General features: G+C 46.4%; 1 protein-coding gene across 1 annotated transcript in view; it reads left to right on the forward strand.

Moving 5' to 3' along the window:
- The first annotated feature begins 8,878 nt into the window (after positions 1-8,878).
- The window catches only part of LOC139231806 (GTPase IMAP family member GIMD1-like), a 30,760-nt gene continuing 19,539 nt past the window's right edge, over positions 8,879-20,099 (forward strand). Inside the window, exons 1-3 of the mRNA XM_070862534.1 lie at positions 8,879-9,262; positions 11,477-11,645; positions 14,527-14,612. Coding sequence (XP_070718635.1) covers positions 8,879-9,262; positions 11,477-11,645; positions 14,527-14,612 — 639 coding nt within the window. The remainder of the gene's footprint in view (positions 9,263-11,476; positions 11,646-14,526; positions 14,613-20,099) is intronic.

Genomic DNA, 20,099 nt, shown 5'->3' on the forward strand with positions numbered 1-20,099 from the left:
CCAGAGAGTGGTGAACCTGTGGAATTCTCTACCACAGAAAGTTGTTGAGGCCAATTCACTAAATATATTCAAAAAGGAGTTAGATGAGGTCCTTACTGCTAGGGGGATCAAGGGGTATGGCGAGAAAGCAGGAATGGGGTACTGAAGTTGAATGTTCAGCCATGAACTCATTGAATGGCGGTGCAGGCTAGAAGGGCCGAATGGCCTACTCCTGCACCTATTTTCTATGTTTCTATGTCTATGTTTCTATGTAACACTGTTAACTGAACAGAAAACAAAACGGTAACTACAGTGCACTACTCTATTACCTTTGCTACCAGAATTGTTTGCACTGATTTATTTTATTGCCGAGTGAAATTAAGTTATACATTTGTGAGAAGCTATCTATATACAACTATCAATGGAGACATGATATTTTCTAAAGGTCAACCATACAGAATTTGCTCAAGTACTGCTGCCCTCGATAATGTCACATCAGCTTTTGTGATAATCGGTGCAAGTGAGCTGACTGACATCAGTTCTTCATGTAAGAATTCAATTCAGCGGTGCCCTAAAGTCAGTGGCTGAGAAATTGGTTTTGCGCCTGAATCAGTGCACGATCAGCAGCACTCACAGAATCAGGACGACGGCAAACTGGCCCACTGACCTTATTACAACAGCACTGGCCCTAGAGGTAACTCGCCAGTCACGGGGGCAGCAAGATTATCTGGCTGGAAAGCCTCAGGGCAGTCTGGTGCGGATGAGGGGTGTAGTGGGGGTGAGGGGGGGAAGTGGGGGTGAGGGGGGAGAGTGGGGGTGAGGGGGGAGTGGGGGTGAGGGTGAGCGGTGAGGTGGGGTGGGGGTTGAGGGGGGGAGTGGGGGGGTGAGGGGGGAGTGGGGGGAGAGGGGGGAGGGAGGGAGGGGGGGGGAGTGGTGGGTGAGGGCTGGAGTGGGGGGGGAGGGGGGAGAGGGGTGTGAGGGGGAGGGGGGAGTGGGGGGGGGAGGGGGGATTGGGGGGGTGAGGGGGGAGTGGGGGGTGAGGGGGAGTGGGGGTGAGGGGGGTGAGGGGTGAGGGGGAGTGGGTGAGGGTAAGGGGAGTGGGGGTGGGGGGGTGAAGGTGAGGGGGAGAGTGGGGGTGAGTGGGGGAGAGTGGGGGAATGGGGTTGAGGGTGAAGGGCGGAGTAGGGGTGAGGGCGAGGGGGTAGTGGGGGTGGGGGTGAGGCTGAGGGGGGAATGAGTTGGGGAGTGGGGGTGAGGGGGAGTGGGGGGAGATGGAGGGGGGAGTGGGGTTGAGAGTGACGGTGAGTGGGGGTGAGGGGGGAGTGGGGGTGAGGGTGAGGGACGGAGTGGGGTTGAGGGTGAGGGGTGGAGTGGGGGTGAGGAGGGAGTGGTGGTGAGGTTGAGGGATGGAGTAGGGGTGAGGGTGAGGGGTGTAGTGGGGGTGAGTGGGGGAGTGGGGTTGAGGGTGAGGGGTGGAGTGGGGGTGAGTGGGGGAGTGGGGTTGAGTGGGGGTGAGTGGGGGAGTGGGGTTGAGGGTGAGGGGTGGAGTGGGGGTGAGTGGGGGAGTGGGGTTGAGGGTGAGGGGTGGAATGGGGGTGAGTGGGGGAGTGGTGGTGAGGTTGAGGGATGGAGTAGGGGTGAGGGTGAGGGGTGTAGTGGGGGTGAGTGGGGGAGTGGGGTTGAGGGTGAGGGGTGGAGTGGGGGCGAGTGGGGGAGTGGGGTTGAGGGTGAGGGGTGGAGTGGGGGTGAGTGGGGGAGTGGGGTTGAGGGTGAGGGGTGAAGTGGGGGTGAGGGGGGAGTGGTGGTGAGGTTGAGGGATGGAGTAGGGGTGAGGGTGAGGGGTGTAGTGGGGGTGAGTGGGGGAGTGGGGTTGAGGGTGAGGGGTGGAGTGGGGGTGAGTGGGGGAGTGGGGTTGAGGGTGAGGGGTGTAGTGGGGGTGAGTGGGGGAGTGGGGTTGAGGGTGAGGGGTGGAGTGGGGGTGAGTGGGGGAGTGGGGTTGAGGGTGAGTGGTGGAGTGGGGGTGAGTGGGGGAGTGGGGTTGAGGGTGAGGGGTGGAGTGGGGGTGAGGGGGGAGTGGTGGTGAGGTTGAGGGATGGAGTAGGGGTGAGGGTGAGGGGTGTAGTGGGGGTGAGGGGTGTAGTGGGGGTGAGGGGTTGAGTGGGGGACATGGGATGCGAGGCAATCAATGGCCTGCAGCAAACATGGAGCTACTCCTGCTCCACAATGTAATGAGTCAATAAGGTGAAAGTTAACTTTTGGGGTGGCACCCTCGAACAGCTCATTGGTTTGGCTGCTGATCACATGAAAAAATCCGATGGCATGGCACATGCTGCGGTTAGTCGCGAGCCAGTTTTACAGAGGAGCCTGAAACGGGCGTTAGCTCCATTGCTTATGCAAATAGGGGGCCTAACGACAACTCCGGGCAGGCACCCGTGACACCTAATAAGCAATAATACCAAAGCAAAATATTGCGGATGCTGGAAATCTGAAATAAAAACAGAAAATACTGAAACTTTAACTCTGCTTCTCTCTCCACAGATGCTGACTGACCTGCTGAGTATTTCCAGCATTTTCTGCTATTGTTACACCTAATAAGCAGCCTGGTCCAATGTTGCAGGTGGTGCACTTGCAGCTTGGAATGAGCACCGAATACCCCAACCCCCCAACATTGGATCCAAAGGTGTCCGTTTTATGCTTGTAAAACGAATGAGAACGATCAGTTTCTAAGACATTGTGAGTCATTTTATTACCTAATTTCTCTGAATAAAAATGGCTGCTCAACAACAACAACAACTTGTATTCATATAGCGCCTTTAATATAGTGATACATCCTAAGGGAACGAACTTTTGGGGCCATCCGACACGGAGGAGGACGCTCCATAGACCCACGCGGTTGACAGTGTCAAAGGCCTTTGTAAGGTCGAAGAAGGCCATGTATAAGGGCTGAGGCTGTGCCTTATATTTTTCCTGCAGCTGTTGCGCTGCAAAAATCATGTCCACGGTGCCCCGTAGGGGACGAAATCCACACTGCGACTCCGGGAGGAGCTCCTCGGCCACAGGGAGAAGACGGTTGAGGAGGACTCTAGCGACGACTTTCCCAGTGGCTGATAGCAGGGAGATTCCTCTGTAGTTGCCGCAGTCGGACTTGTCCCCTTTTTTAAAGATGGTCACGATCACGGCATCTCTGAGATCTCCCAGCATGCTCTCCTCCCTCCAGATGAGAGCGATGAGGTCATGTATTCGCGCCAACAGTGCCTCTCCGCCATACTTCAGTGCCTCAGCAGGGATTCCATCCCCACCTGAGGCCTGACTGTTTTTAAGCTGTCTTATGGTTTTTTCTACCTCGTGCAGTGTTGGGGTTGCACTGAGGTGGTGGCGGGTAGCATGCCGCGGAATGGAGTTGAGAACACTCGAGTCAAAGGCAGAGTCTAGATTGAGGAGATCTTCGAAGTGCTCCTTCCAGCGGGCCCAGACTACCTCGGTGTCCTTGATGAGTGTTTCCCTGTTCTTGGAGTGGATGGGGCCTTGGGTTTTTGGACTGTAGGTGGCCTTGACAGCGGTGAAGAATCCTCGTGTATCATGGCTGTCGGCCAGCTGCTGTATCTCCTGTGCTTTCTCCACCATGTGTTCTTTATGTCCCAGGTTTTTTATTGGACCTCAGCCATGAGCCGCCTGTAATGCTACTTTGCTGCTCCCGAGTTGGGTTGTTGCTTAAGGCTCAGAAATGCCCTGCGCTTGAGATCTATATGCTCTTGGAACTCCTGGTCATTTTCATCAAACCAGTCCTGATTTTTCCTGGTTGAGTGACCGAGTGTCTCTTTGCAGGCCAGGCCAACATCCCCAGCATTGAAGCACTGACCACATTTGATCAGCTCTACTGGACAGGCCACATAGTTCATATGCCAGACACGAGACTCCCAAAGCAAGTGCTTTACTCCGAACTCCATCACGGCAAACGAGGCATAGGAGGGCAGCGGAAACGTTAGAAGGACACCCTCAAAGCCTCCCTGATAAACTGCAACATCCTGGGAAGGCCCGGAAGCAGTGTCCTAGGGGGAGTGTTTGCTAGTGATGTTGGGGAGGAGTTAAAATAATATGGCAGGGGGATGGGAACCTATGCAGGGAGACAGAGGGAAGTAGAATGGGGCCAGAAGCAAAAGATAGAAAGAAGAAAAGTAAAAATGGAGGGCAGAAATCAAAAAGGGCCACATTACAGCAAAATTCTAAAGGGGCAAGTTGTGTTAAAAAGATAAGCCTGAAGGCTCTGTGCCTCAATGCAAGGCTTATTCATAATAAGGCGGATGAATTAACTGCACAGGCAGCAATTAATGAATATGATATAATTGGCATCACGGAGACATGGCTCCAGGGTGACCAAGGCTGGGAATTCAACATCCAGGGGTATTCAACATTCAGGAAGGATAGACAGAAAAGAAAAGGAGGTGGGGTAGCATTGCTGGTTACAGAGGAAATTAACACTATTAACAGTAAGGAAGGACATTAGCTTGGATGATGTGGAATCGGTATGGGTGGAGCTGCGGAATACCAAAGGGCAGAAAACGCTAGTTGGAGTTGTGTACAGACCAGCAAACAGTAGTAGTAAGGTTGGGGACAGCATCAAACAAGAAATTAGGGATGCGTGCAATAAAAGTACAGCAGTTATCATGGGCGACTTTAATCTACATATAGATTGGGCTAATCAAACTGGTAGCAATACGATGGAGGAGGATTTCCTGGAGTATGTTCGGGATGGTTTTCTAGACCAATATGTCGAGGTACAAACTAGAGGGCTGGCCATCCTAGACTGGGTGATGTGTAATGAGAAGGGATTAATTAGCAATCTTGTTGTGCGAGGCCCCTTGGGGAAGAGTGACCATAATATGGTAGAATTCTTTATTAAGATGGAGAGTGACACAGTTAATTCAGAGACTCGGGTCCTGAACTTAAGGAAAGGTAACTTCGATGGTATGAGACATGAATTGGCTAGCATAGACTGGCAAATGATACTTAAAGGGTTTACGGTGGATAAGCAATGGCAAACATTTAAAGATCACATAGATGAACTTCAACAATTGTACATCCTTATCTGGAGTAAAAATAAAACGGGGAAGGTGACTCAACCATGGCTAACAAGGGAAATTAAGGATAGTGTTAAATCCAAGGAAGAGGCATATAAATTGGCCAGAAAAAGCAGCAAACCTGAGGACTAGGAGAAATTTAGAACTCAGCAGAGGAGGACAAAGGGTTTAATTAGGAGGGGGAAAATAGAGTATGAGAGGAAGCTTGCCAGGAACATAAAAACTGAGGCAAAAGCTTCTATCGATATGTGAAGAGAAAAAGATTAGTGAAGACAAACGTAGGTCCCTTGCAGTCAGAATCAGGTGAATGTATTTATAATGGGGAACAAAGAAATGGCAGACCAGTTGAACAAATACTTTGGTTCTGTCTTCACGAAGGAAGACACACATAACCTTTCGGAAATACTAGGGGACCGAGGGTCAAGTGAGAAGGAGGAACTGAAGGAAATCCTTATTAGGTGGAAAATTGTGTTAGGGAAATTGATGGAATTGAAGGCCGATAAATCCCCAGGGCCTGATAGTCTGTATCCCAGAGTATTTAAGGAAGTGGCCCTAAAATAGTGGATGTATTGGTGATCATTTTCCTACAGTCTATCGACTCTGGATCAGTTCCTATGGACTGGAGTGTAGCAAATGTAACACCACTTTTTGAAAATGTAGGGAGCGAGAAAATGGCTAATTATAGACCGTTTAGCCTGACATCAGTAGTGGGGAAAATGTTGGAATCAATTATTAAAGATGAAATAGCAGCGCACATGGAAATCAGTGACAGGATCGGTCCAAGTAGCATGGATTTATGAAAGGGAAATCATGCTTGACAAGCGTTCTGGAATTTTTTGAGGATGTAACTAGTAGAGTGAACAAGGGAGAACCAGTGGATCTGGTGTATTTGGACTTTCAAAAGGCTTTTGACAAGGTCCCACACAAGAGATTAGTGTGCAAAATTAAAGCACATGTTATTGGGGGTAATATACTGACGTGGATAGAGAACTGGTTGGCAGACAGGAAGCAGAGAGTCAGGATAAACGGGTCCTTTTCAGAATGGCAGGCAGTGACTAGTGGGGTGCCGCAGGGCTCAGTGCTGGGACCCCAGCTATTTACAATATATATTAATGATTTAGATGAAGGAATTGAGTGTAATATCTCCAAGTTTGCAGATGACACTAAGCTGGGTGGCGGTGTGAGCTGTGAGCAAGAGGCTGCAGGGTGACTTGGACAGGTTAGGTGAGTGGGCAAATGCATGGCAGATGCAGTATAATGTGGATAAATGTGAGGTTATCCACTTTGGGGGCGAAAACACGAAGGCAGAATATTAGCTGAATGGCAGCAGATTAGGAAAAGGGGAGGTGCAACGAGACCTGGGTGTCATGGTACATCAGTCATTGAAAGTTGGCATGCAGATACAGCAGGCAGTGAAGAAGGTAAATGGTATATTGGCCTTCATAGTTAGGGGATTTGAGTATAGGAGCAGAGAGGTCTTACTGCAGTTGTACAGGGCCTTGGTGAGGCCACACCTGGAATATTGTGTTCAGTTTTGGTCTCCTAATCTGAGGAAGGACGTTCTTGCTATTGAGGGAGTGCAGCGAAGGTTCACCAGACTGATTCCCAGGATGGCAGGACTGACATATGAGGAGAGACTGGATCGACTGGGCATGTATTCACTGGAATTTAGAAGGATGAGAGGGGATCTCATAGAAACGTATACAATTCTGACAGTACTGGACAGGTTAGATGCAGGAAGAATGTTCCCGATGTTGAGGAAGTCCAGAACCAGGGAACACAGTCAAAGGATAAGGGGTAAGCCATTTAGCCATTTAGAGAGTTGTTAACCTGTGAAATTCCCTATCGCAGAGAGTTGTTGATGCCAATTCATTGGATATATTCAAGAGGGAGTTAGATAGGGCTCTTACGGCTAAAGGGATCAAGGGGTATGGAGAGAAATGGGTACTGAGGTGAATGATCAGCCATGATCTTATTGAATGGTGGTGCAGGCTTGAAGGACCGAATAGCCTACTCCTGCTCCTATTTTCTATGTTTCTATGTTTCTATCCCCACCGACAATTGGGAGTCCCTGGCCAAAGATCGCCCTAAGTGGAGGAAGTGCATCCGGGAGGGCGCTGAGCACCTCAAGTCTCATCACTGAGAGCAAGCAGAAACCAAGCGCAGGCAGCGGAAGGAGAGTGCGGCAAACCAGTCCCACCCACCCTTCCCTCAATGACTATCTGTCCCACCTGTGACAGAGACTGTGGTTCTCGTATTGGACTGTACAGCCACCTAAGAACTCATGCTAAGAGTGGAAGCAAGTCTTCCTCGACTCCGAGGGACTGCCTATGATGATGACATCACAAGGCACTTCACAGGAGTATTATGAGCTAAAAATTTGACACCGAGCCGCATAAGCAGAAATTAATGCAGATGACCAAAAGCTTGGTCAAAGAGGTAGGTTTTAAGGAGCATCTTGAAGGAGGAAAAAGAGGTTTAGGTAGGGAATTCCAGAGCTTGGGCAAGGCCACCAATGGTTGAGCGATTATAATCAGGGAGGCTCAAGAGGGCAGAATTAGAGGAGCGCAGACATCTCAGGGGGTTGTGGGGCTGAGGGGATTACAGAGATAGGGAGGGGAGAGGTCATGGGAGGATTTGAAAATAAGGATGCAAATTTTGAAATCGAGGTGTTGCTTAACCAGAAGCCAATGTAGGTCAGCGAGCACAGGGTGAGTGGGACTTGGTGCAAGTTAAGACATGGGCAGCCGAGTTTTGGATCACCAGCCACATTCACAGTGATAAAGATGTACTGCTCCTGAACTAAATGCACCAATTGTCAATTAATTTTAGGAATACAGCACCACAGCTTTTTGTATATTGGAAAATATTATTTAGATCTTCATTATTAAAGCATGTTTTTTGTGCAAGGAAAATGCAGTAAAGAAATTACTAAAACATTTACATTATAGGGACTTTTTCTATTACAGATATTAGATAAAATATGTAAATGTGTAATCTGGAACAGGCGTTTAATATGCAAACGTTAAATTAGCTGTAGTTTTAGTTATCTACAACTCATACAGGAAGAAAATGTATAATTATTAATCAATAATGATTCATGACTAAAAACACAAATTGATTTTAACAGCATCACTAGGCAATGTACAACCGAAACCAGCATCACATGAGGATACTCTAGTGAACTATTAACTCTAAGCAAACAGTCTGTATCAAGCGTGCGGTGGTACAGATGATTACATGTCAAAGTACGCACCACTGAATACTTCAAATCAGCCGGACCAAGGAGTTCTTGTTCAGACAACTGTGGTAACTATATATTATAAATACCTAAAAAAACAGTAATAAGCAAAACCACGTAAAATTCATTTAGCATTTAACCTTAAGGCAAATTGTACATTTAACAAGACTGTCGAGGGACGGAATGGCAAACAGAGATTGGTAAGAGAGAAAACATGAGGTAAAAGAAAAGTAGGCAGTCACGCATGGAAAGAAAAACAGAATGAGAGAGAGAAAAACAGATATACGTTTAAAAAAAACAGATTGACAGAAAATCGAGAAATGAAGAGGGATGCAAATGGACAAGAGACACATAGGTCGAGAAAAGATGGGAGAAGTCGAGAAGTGGTAGAGAAGGGTAGCTGTGACATTAGGTAATAGATTAGTGAATTACGGGAGTTACATTTATAAATGTCTTAATTCTATAACCGACTGCTAAGTAAACAAGGATAAAATTAAATCTTTTTTTATTTGAGACAGAAAACAAATTTGTGTTTCCTGCTTGATTATTTCTTCCAGCAGTTTCACATCTTTATAAAAAGATGGCAGACTATGAGGAGGCGGCACTGAACCTTCTACTCCTGGGAAGGACCCAGAGTGGAAAGAGTGCAACTGGAAACAGTCTCTTGGGAAGTTGCGAGTTTCAAAGCAAGCTCTCCTTCAGCTCCGTGACAGATGACTGCCAGCTGTGCAGTGTCCCTGTGGACAACCTCATGCGTCGTAATGGCAAGAAGCTGAGGCTCGAGGTCAACGTACTGGATACTCCAGGGTATCCCCATTCAAAGTTTAACAAGGACATTGTAACAGAATCCATTCAGAAGGCTTTGGGCCAAACATTCAAGCAAGGTCTACATTTTGCCATCATTGTGCTTAAGGCAGACATCCCACTTTGTGAAGAGGACAGTCAAATTATACAGCTGGTAAAGGTAAAAAAAAATTATTTTCGGAACTGTTTCCATTACTGAATCCTGGACAGAAAAATCAAATACGTGTTAAAAGTGAATATATAACGTTCTACCTTGTGAAAGGGAAAATCTAACTCGTGAACCAGGCACGATTCAGGATAGTTAGTTAGCTAGCAAATCTGATGGAAGGACAGATAATTGGAACCAAAAATAACAGTTGTGGCATCCTGTGTGGAGGGGAACGGGCAGGTCGGAAGGCCTCCTCATAGGACTGCTCCTGGGCATAGCCAAGGTGGCCATTAACTGATCCAGGCAGCGGGCAGTCGAGGGGATCGTTCAGCCCGACTGCCTGCCTCTCTTCCGCAGTTACATTCGAGCCAGGGTGTCCCTGGAGATGGAGCACGCGGTGTCCACCGGTACGTTCGCGGCCTTCCACGAGAGGTGGGCGCTGGAGGGACTGGAGTGCATCATCACCCCCGGCAACCAAAATTAAATTTGATCCTTTAATGTTAAAAGTTTAATAAGGGGGGCACTTGTATTAGTGTTTTACAAAAATAGTTGTAGCTTGTCTCACTTCAGAAGGTCACGTGAGCAAGCCCTGCTCTAGAACTTCAGCTCATAATTTGGGGTGATATTTTAGCGCAGTACTGAGGGAGTGCTGCATTGCTGTTAAACGACACATGAAACCAATGCCCTGAAGTATAAACTGCGAATTGGTAGGGCGATCCAACTTGGGTAGGGCAAAATTGGAATTGTTAATTTATTAAGTGAGGTGCACTTCCTTTTATTCAGTTAAGGAGAGCCACAGCTATTGGTTATACAATGTAGCCCAGACCATTATAACCCACCTGCTGAAGAAGGCTGCGTAAAGTAAAATTTTTGATGGAATTCTCCCTTCAGTTCTATTTCCTCTACCTTGGTCAAAGATGTACTGTCATTGACTGATCATATGCATGGATTAAATGTCATTGTCCAAAATTAAATATGAGCTACCCAGTTGGTTTTATGTATTCGTTCCTGGGATGTGGTCATCGCTGCAAGGCCGGCATTTATTGCCCATCCCTAATTGCCCTTGAGAAGGTGATGGTGAGCCGCCACCTTGGGCCACTGCAATCCACGTGGTGAAGATACTCCCACAGTGCTGTCAGAAACATAGAAACATAGAAAATAGGTGCAGGAGTAGGCTATTCGGCCCATCGAGCCTGCACCGCCATTCAATGAGTTCATGGCTGAACATGCAACTTTAGTACCCCATTCCTGCTTTCTCGCCATACCCCTTGATTCCCCCTAGTAGTAAGGACTACATCTAACTCCTTTTTGAGGGCATTCCAGGAGTTTGACCCAGCGACGATGAAGGAACGCTAATATATTTCCAAATCATGATGGTGTATAACTTGGAGGGCAACTTGGAAGTGTTGGTGTTCCCATGCTCCTGCTGCCCTTGTCCTTTTGGGTGGTAGCAGTCACGGCTTTGGGAGATGCTGTCTAAGAAGCCGTGGAAGCTGCAGTGCATCTTGTAGATGGTACACACTGCAGCCACGATACGACGGTGGTGGAGGGAGTGAAGGTTTAAGGTGGTGGATGAGGTGCCAATCAAGCAGGCTGCTTTGTCCTGGATGGTATCAAGCTTCTTTAGTGTTATTGGAACTGCACTCATCCAGGCAAGTGGAGAGTATTCCATCACACTCCTGACTTGTGCCTTGTAGATGGTGGAAAGGCTCTGGGGGGTCAGGAGGTGAGACACTCACCGCAGAATACCCAACCTGTCTTGCAGCCACCGTATTTATTTGTCTGGTCCAGTTAAGTTTCTGGTCAATGATGAGCCAAAGAGGAGTTGGTGATGGTAATGCCGTTGAATGTTGGAGATAGTCATTGCCCGGCACTTATGTGGCGCGAATGTTACTTGCTACTTACCAGCCAAAGCCTGAATGTCGTTCGGGTCTTGCTGCATGTGCCCACAGAATGCTTCATTATCTGAGGAGTTGTGAATGGAACTGAATACTGTCCCATCATCAACAAATATCTCCACTTCTGACCTTATGATGGGGGGTAGGTCATTGATGAAGCAGCTAAAGATGATTGGGCAAGGACACTGCCCTGAGGAACACCTGCAGTGATGTTCTGAGGCTGAGATGATTGACCTCCAACAACCACAACCATCTTCCTTTGTGTTAGGTATGGCTCCAGCCAGTGGAGAGTTTTCCAACTAATTCCCATTGACTTCGGTTTTACTAGGGCTCCTTAATGCCACACTCCATCAAATGCTGCCTTGATGTCAAGAGCAGTCATTCTCACTTCACCTCCAGAATTCAGCTCTTTTTTTTCCTTATTTGGGCCATGAATGAGGTCTGGAGCCAAGTGGTCCTGGTGGAACCCAAACTGAGAATCAGTGAGCAGGTTATTGGTGAGTAAGTGCCGCTTAATAGCCCTGTCAACAACACTTTGCTGATGATTGAGAGTAGACCGATGGGTCGGTAATTGGCCAGATTGGCTTTGTCCTGCTTTTTGTGGACAGGACATACCTGGGCAGTTTTCCACATCGTCGGGTAGTGTTGTAGCTGTACTGGAACAGCTTGGCTAGAAGCAAGTCTGCAGCACGACAGCCGGGATGCTGTCAGGACCCACTGCCTTTGCTGTGTCCAGTGCGCTCAGCCATTTCTTGATATCCCGTGGAGTGAATCGAATTGGCTGAAGACTGGCTTCTGTGATGGTGAGGACCTCAGGAGGAGGCTGAGATGGATCATCCTCTCGGCACTTCTGGCTGAAGCTGGTTGCAAACACTTCAGCCTTATCTTTTGCACTCACGTGCTAGGCTCCGCCATCATTGAGGATGGTGATGTTCATGGAGCCTCCTCCTCCTGTCAGTTGTTTAATGGTCCACCATCATTCACGACTGGATGTGGCAGGACTGCAGAGCGTTGATATGATCCATTAATTGTGGGATCGCTTGGCTCTGTCTATGGCATGCTGTATCCGCTGCTTTGCATGTATGTAATCCTGTGTTGCAGCTTCCTAAGGTCGGCACCTCATTTTTAGGAATGCCTAGTGCTGCTCCTGGCATGCTCTTCTGCACTCCTCAATGAACCAAGATTGGTCGCCTTGCTTGACGGTAATGGTAGAGTGAGGGATATGCCAGGCCATTAGGTTACAGATTGTGGTGGAATACAATTCTGCTGCTGCTGATGGCCCACAGCGCCTCATGGATGCCTAGTTTTGATCATCTAGATCTGTTCTATTGTTATGTCTCTGAAGATCTTTATGATTTTATCCCTTCCTCATAAGTTGGTATTATCCACAAACTCAGATATTCAATTTTTATTACTTCCATCATATCATCTCTTAGCAATGTTGCTGTTGTTAACAACATTTGAACAGTACAGATTCTTGAACTTACTTCAAGATATTTTCTGATGACATCTGTGCAATTAGATTTAGACATCACCTCTTTGTTCTATTATACTTAGCAAGAATTCAACTTCAATAAGTTCATTAGGCATGACATGTCTTCCCAAAATCCATGTTAGTTTGGATGTATTGCATTTATTCTCATTACATTCACTTGAGCAGCCTCCTTTTAACTCATGAAAAGAAAGATTTTTGAGCATTCTTGCACATTGGTTAAATTTAACTGGACAGGGTAGGATTCTAATTATATTATAACAATGAAAAGGAGTAACTGACATCCTGTAAATAAATTATAAATATAATTTTAATCTAATTTTGAATAGAAAAACAGGCTTTCTTGCTCTCAATGTTATCCACCAACATAATTCATTCATAGAAAGAACAAAGACTTGGATTTATATAGCGACTTTTACGATTACCGGACGTCTCAAAGCGCTTTACAGCCAATGAAGTACCTTTGGAGTGTAGTTACTGTTGTAATGTAGAAAACGCTTCAGCCAATTTGCGCACAGCAAGCTCCCACAAACAGCAATGTGATAATGACCAGGTAATCTGGGATTTTTTGTTATGTTGATTGAGGACTTGTAATAAGTTACAAACACTCTTGGAGCTTAAAAACAAATTAATCCCTCATCAAATGAGTATAATTTCTGTAACACATTTCTGTAATTCAGTCAGATTCAAGTTGATTATGGATAAGGACAAGAATAGGCCTGGAAAAAAAGTTCCGAATTGGGGAAAAGCTAATTTTGTTAAGTTAAGGAGTGATTTGGCCATAGTGGACTGGATACAGCTACTTGTGAGTAAATCAGTGTTGGAACAGTGGGAGGCATTCAAGGAAGAGATCCGGGAGGCTCAGGCCAAACAAGTGTCCTTAAAGAAAAAGGCTGGAAAAAAATCATTCTAGAGCCCCCGGATGTCTAGGGACTTACAGGGGAGGATTAAGAAAAAAAGGGACGCTTATGTCATAGACCAACTGCTAAATACTTTAGAGGAATATAGAAAGTTAAGAGGCAAAATTAAAAAGGATATTAGGAATGCTAAGAGAGAGCACGAGAAATTCTTGGCCAGTAAAATGAAGGAAAATCCTAAGATGTTCTACAAATATATTAAGAGTAAGAGGGTAACTAAAAATAGGGTAAGGCCTATTAGAGACCATGAAGGTAATCTTTGTGTGGAGGCAGAGAATGTTGGTAGGGTTCTTAATGAATACTTTGCATCTGTTTTCATAAAGGAAAGAGGTAATGCAGATACTGCTATCGAGGAGGAGTGTGATATTCTGGATGAAATAAATATAGTGAGAGAGGAAGTATTAAGGGGTTTAGCAGCTTTGAAAGTAGATACCGGTAAGTCTCCAGGCCCGGATGAAATGCATCCCAGGTTGTTGAGCGAAGTAAAGGAGGAAATAGCAGAGGCCTTGACCATCATTTTCCAGTCCTCTTTGGATCTGGGCATTGTGCCGGAGGATTGGAGGACTGCTAATGTACTACCCTTGTTTAAGAAGGCAAAAAGGGATAGGCCGAGTAATTACAGGTCTGTTAGCCTAACCTCAGTGAGAAAATTATTGGAAAAATTCCTGAAAGATAGGATAAATCTGTATTTGGAAAGGCAAGGATTAATTAGGGACAGTCAGCACAGATTTGTTAAGGGAAGATCGTGTTTGACTAACCTGATTAAATTTTTTGAGGAGTTAACTAAGAGGGTCGATGAGGGTTGTAAGGGGGGGGGTCTCTATGAGGGGTCAAGTTCCCGTCTAACCAACTTGAGCGGTTCGAATCGCTCCCACTCCCTTGGGTTCTAGTCTCTGGATTTATTTGGGGGGTGTGACAAAAGTGCAAAGGACACTGGTTTGACGCAAAATTACTTTGTTTTTATTGCAGTCAAGGAAATACAAGCTTATTACTCCAGTAAGAAAATAAAAGACCAAACTTACAATCGTTCTAATAAGGGACAATACAAGGAAAAGGTACAAGGTTAAACTTATAATCACTCTTATTGTGTTCCTAACACAGATGAGGCTGCACACAGGGAGGTTAAAGTAACAGTGACCTCAGTCTTTAATAAGACACCCCAGAGTGAGGAACAGGCCTAAGGGGCTGGCTTATATATAGTGCTACCAAGGAATGCTGGGATCCCTTGGGACTTCAGGGGATGAGCTCCCTAGTGGCGGAATATGGGAGTGCATGATTTACAGATACACAACATCAGTCCCGCCGCCCCCCCCCCAAAGTCATAGAAACATAGAAACATAGAAAATAGGTGCAGGAGAAGTCCATTCGGCCCTTCGAGCCTGCACCACCATTCAATAAGATCATGGCTGATCATTCACCTCAGTACCCATTTCCTGCTTTCTCTCCATACCGCTTGATTCCTTTAGCCGTAAGGACCATATCTAATTCCCTCTTGAATATAGCCAATGAACTGACACCAACAACTCTCTGCGGTAGGAAATTCCACAGGTTAACAACTCTCTGAGTGAAGAAGTTTCTCCTCATCTCGGTCCTAAATGGCCTACCCCTTATCATTAGACTATGACTCCTGGTTATAGAAACATAGAAAATAGGTGCAAGAGTAGGCCATTCAATGAGTTCATGGCTGAACATGCAACTTCAGTAACCCATTCCTGTTTTCTCGCCATACCCCTTGATCCCCCTAGTAGTAATGACTACATCTAACTCCTTTTTGAATATATTTAGTGAATTGGCCTCAACAACTTTCTGTGGTAGAGAATTCCACAGGTTCACCACTCTCTGGGTGAAGAAGTTTCTCCTCATCTCGGTCCTAAATGGCTTACCCCTTAGCCTTAGACTGTGACCCCTGGTTCTGGACTTCCCCAACATTTGGAACATTCTTCCTGCATCTAACCTGTCTAAACCCGTCAGAATTTTAAACGTTTCTATGAGATCCACTCTCATTCTTCTGAACTCCAGTGAATACAAGTCCAGTTGATCCAGTCTTTCTTGATAGGTCAGTCCCGCCATCCCGGGAATCAGTCTGGTGAACCTTCGCTGCACTCCCTCAATAGCAAGAATGTCCTTCCTCAAGTTAGGAGACCAAAACTGTACACAATACTCCAGGTGTGGCCTCACCAAGGCTCTGTATAACTATAGTAACACCTCCCTGCCCCTGTACTCAAATCCCCTCGCTATGAAGGCCAACATGCCATTTGCTTTCTTAACCGCCTGCTGTACCTGCATGCCAACCTTCAATGACTGATGTACCATGACACCCAGGTCTCGTTGCACCTCCCCTTTTCCTAATCTGTCACCATTCAGATAATTGTCTCTCTGTTTTTACCAGCAAAGTGGATCACCTCACATTTATCCACATTATACTTCATCTGCCATGCATTTGCCCACTCACCTAACCTATCCAAGTCACTCTGCAGCCTCATAGCATCCTCCTTGCAGCTCACGCTGCCACCCAACTTAGTGTCATCTGCAAATTTGGAGATACTACATTTAATCCCCTCGTCTAAATCATTAATGTACAATGTAAACAGCTGGGGCCCCAGCACAGAACCTTGCGGTACCCCACTAGTCACTGCCTGCCATTCTGAAAAGTACCCATTTACTCCTACTCTTTGCTTCCTGTCTGCCAACCAGTTCTCAATCCACATCAGCACACTACCCCCAATCCCATGTGCTTTAACTTTGCACATTAATCTCTTGTGTGGGACCTTGTCAAAAGCCTTCTGAAAGTCCAAGTAAACCACATCAACTGGTTCTCCCTTGTCCACTCTACTGGAAACATCTTCAAAAAATTCCAGAAGATTTGTCAAGCATGATTTCCCTTTCACAAATCCATGCTGACTTGGACCTATCATGTCACCTCTTTCCAAATGCGCTGCTATGACATCCTTAATAATTGATTCCATCATTTTACCCACTAACGATGTCAGGCTGACCGGTCTATAACTCCCTGTTTTCTCTCTCCCTCCTTTTTTAAAAAGTGGGGTTACATTGGCTACCCTCCACTCGATAGGAACTGATCCAGAGTCAATGGAATGTTGGAAAATGATTGTCAATGCATCCGCTATTTCCAAGGCCACCTTCTTAAGTACTCTGGGATGCAGTCCATCAGGCCCTGGGAATTTATCGGCCTTCAATCCCATCAATTTCCCCAACACAATTTCCCGACTAATAAGGATTTCCCTCAGTTCCTCCTCCTTACTAGACCCTCTGACCCCTTTTATATCCAGAAGGTTGTTTGTGTCCTCCTTAGTGAAAGTACTTGTTCAATTGGTCCGCCATTTCTTTGTTCCCCGTTATGACTTCCCCTGATTCTGACTGCAGGGGACCTACGTTTGTCTTTACTAACCTTTTTCTCTTTACATATCTATAGAAACTTTTGCAATCCGCCTTAATGTTCCCTGCAAGTTTCTTCTCGTACTCCATTTTTCCTGCCCTAATCAAACCCTTTGTCCTCCTCTGCTGAGTTCTAAATTTCTCCCATTCCCCGGTTCACTGCTATTTCTGGCCAATTTGTATGCCACTTCCTTGGCTTTAATACTATCCCTGATTTCCCTTGATAGCCACGGTTGAGCCACCTTCCCTTTTTTATTTTTACGCCAGACAGGAATGTACAATTGTTGTAGTTCATCCATGCGGTTTCTAAATGTCTGCCATTGCCCATCCACTGTCAACCCCTTAAGTATCATTCGCCAATCTATCCTAGCCAATTCACGCCTCATACCTTCAAAGTTACCCTTCTTTAAGTTCTGGACCATGGTCTCTGAATTAACTGTTTCATTCTCCATCCTAATGCAGAATTCCACCATATTATGGTCACTCTTCCCCAAGGGGCCTCGCACAACGAGATTGCTAATTAATTCTCTCTCATTACACAACACCCAGTCTAAGATGGCCTCCCCCTAGTTGGTTCCTCAACATATTGGTCTAGAAAACCATCCCTTATGCACTCCAGGAAATCCTCCTCCACCGTATTGCTTCCAGTTTGGTTAGCCCAATCTATATGCATATTAAAGTCACCCATGATAACTGCTGCACCTTTATTGCATGCATCCCTAATTTCCTGTTTGATGCCCTCCCCAACCTCACTGCTACTGTTTGGAGATCTGTAGACAACTCCCACTAATGTTTTTTGCCCTTTGGTGTTCTGCAGCTCTACCATATAGATTCCACATCATCCAAGCTAATGTCCTTCCTAACTATTGCATTAATCTCCTCTTTAACCAGCAATGCTACCCCATCTCCTTTTTATTCTATCCTTCCTGAATGTTGAATACCCTTGGATGTTGAGTTCCTCATCCTCAAGCCACGTCTCTATAATCCCAATCATATCATATCTGCTAACATCTATTTGCACAGTTAATTCATCCACCTTATTGTGGATACTCCTTGCATTAAGACACAAAGCCTTCAGGCTTGGTTTTTTTTAACACCCTTTGTCCTTTTAGAATTATGATGTAGTGTGGCCCTTTTTGTTTCTTGCCTTTGTTTACTCGGCCTTCCATTATTGCTTTTTACCTTTCTACCATCTGTTTCTGACTCCATATTACTTCGCCCTGTCTCGCTGCATAGGTTCCCATCCCCCTGCCATATTAGTTTAAACACTCCCGAACTGCATTAGCAAATGTTACCCCCAGGACATCAGTTCCAGTCCTGCCCAAGTGCAGACCGTTTCTTTTGTTCAGATCCCACTTCCCTCAGAACTGGTTCCAATGTCCCAGGAATTTGAATCCCTCCCTCTTGCACCACTGCTCAAGCCACGTATTTATTCTAACTATCCTGCTCCCTCTACTCTGATTAGCATGTGGCACTGGTAGCAATCCAGAGATTACTACCTTTGAGGTACTACTTTTTAATTTAACTCCTAGCTCCCTAAATTCAGCTTGTAGGACCTCTTCCCACTTCTTACCTATATCGTTGGTACCTACATGTACCACAACAACTGGCTGTTCACCCTCCCTCTCCAGAATGCTCTGCAGCCGCTCCGGGACATCCCTGACCTTTGCACCAGGGAGGCAACATACCATCCTGGAGTCTCGGTTGCGGCCACAGAAACTCCTATCTATTCCCCTTACAATAGAGTCCCCTATCATTATAGCTCTCCCACTCTTTTTCCCGCCCTTCTGTGCAGCAGAGCCACCCATGGTGCCATGAACCTGGCTGCTGGTGCCTTCCCCTGGTAAATCATCTTCCCCAACAGTATCCAAAACGGTATATCTGTTTTGGAGGGAGATGACCGCAGGGGACTCCTGCACCACCTTCCTGCTCTTGCCTTGTCTCTTGGTCACCCATTCACTATCTGTCCTAACCCTTACCTGTGGTGTGACCAACTCACTAAACGTGCTATCGACAACATTCTCAGCATCGCGCATGCTCCAGAGTGAGTCCATCCGCAGCTCCAGTGCCGTCATGCGATCTGTCAGGAGCTGCAGCTGGACAGTGTACATTTCTGCTCGCAAACAGAGTTCCAGTTAATTTATGAACATTGCTATCACTTGTGTGTTGAGAGATTTGTTTGGTGTTATCACTGGTGGACATAAACGCCTGTGCTATCGCAATGGCCTTACTGAGGGTCGGTGTCTCTACAGTCAAAGGTTTTCGTAGGATGGTCTTGTGGCCAATGCCCAGTACAAAAAAGTCTCTGAGCATTTGCTCCAGGTAGCCATCAAACTCACATTGTCCTGCAAGTCGCCTTAGCTCAGCAACGTAGCTCGCCACTTCCTGACCTTCAGATCGCTGGCACGTGTAGAACCGATAACTCAGCATCAGCACGCTCTCCCTTGGGTTAAGATGCTCCTAAACCAGTGTATACAGCTCCTCATACGACTTATCTGTGGATTTCACCGGAGCCAGAAGATTCTTCATGAGGCTGTAGGTCGGTGCCCCGCAGACTGTGAGGAGGACCGCTTTCCTTTTTGCAGCGCTTCCTTTTCCGTCCAGCTCATTGGTTACAAAGTACTGGTCTAGCCGTTCCCAGTCCTCACTCTCTGAGAACTTCTCCAGGATGCCCACAGTTTGCTGTATTTTAGCGTTGGATTCGTATTCTCGTCGCCAGTTGTTGTGTTTCTAACACAGATGAGGCTGCACACAGTGAGGTTAAAGTAACAGTGACCTCAGTCTTTAATAAGACACTCCAGAGTGAGGAACACGTCTGAGGGGCCGGCTTATATACAGTGCTCCCAAGGGATGCTGGGATCCCTTGGGACTTTCAGGGAATGAGCTCCCTGGTGGCGGAACATGGGAGTGCATGCTTTACAGATACACAACAACTCTAATAAAAAACCATACGCAACACATTCAAAGGGGATTGCAGTAAAATTATACCTCCCACCTCCCAATACCTAATTCTAGCTAGGTTGGACTCCAGGGCCAGCAGGGACTATGCTCACCAATCCTTTGACAGTTACTGGTAGATCGCGGTTTTGGGGTTCGCTGTATGTGGTAGGGTCTGCTTGCTGTACCCCCAATGTCGGAGAAGACTT

Source organism: Pristiophorus japonicus, chromosome 2, assembly GCF_044704955.1.
Source record: "Pristiophorus japonicus isolate sPriJap1 chromosome 2, sPriJap1.hap1, whole genome shotgun sequence".
Classification (NCBI taxonomy): Eukaryota; Metazoa; Chordata; class Chondrichthyes; family Pristiophoridae; genus Pristiophorus; species Pristiophorus japonicus.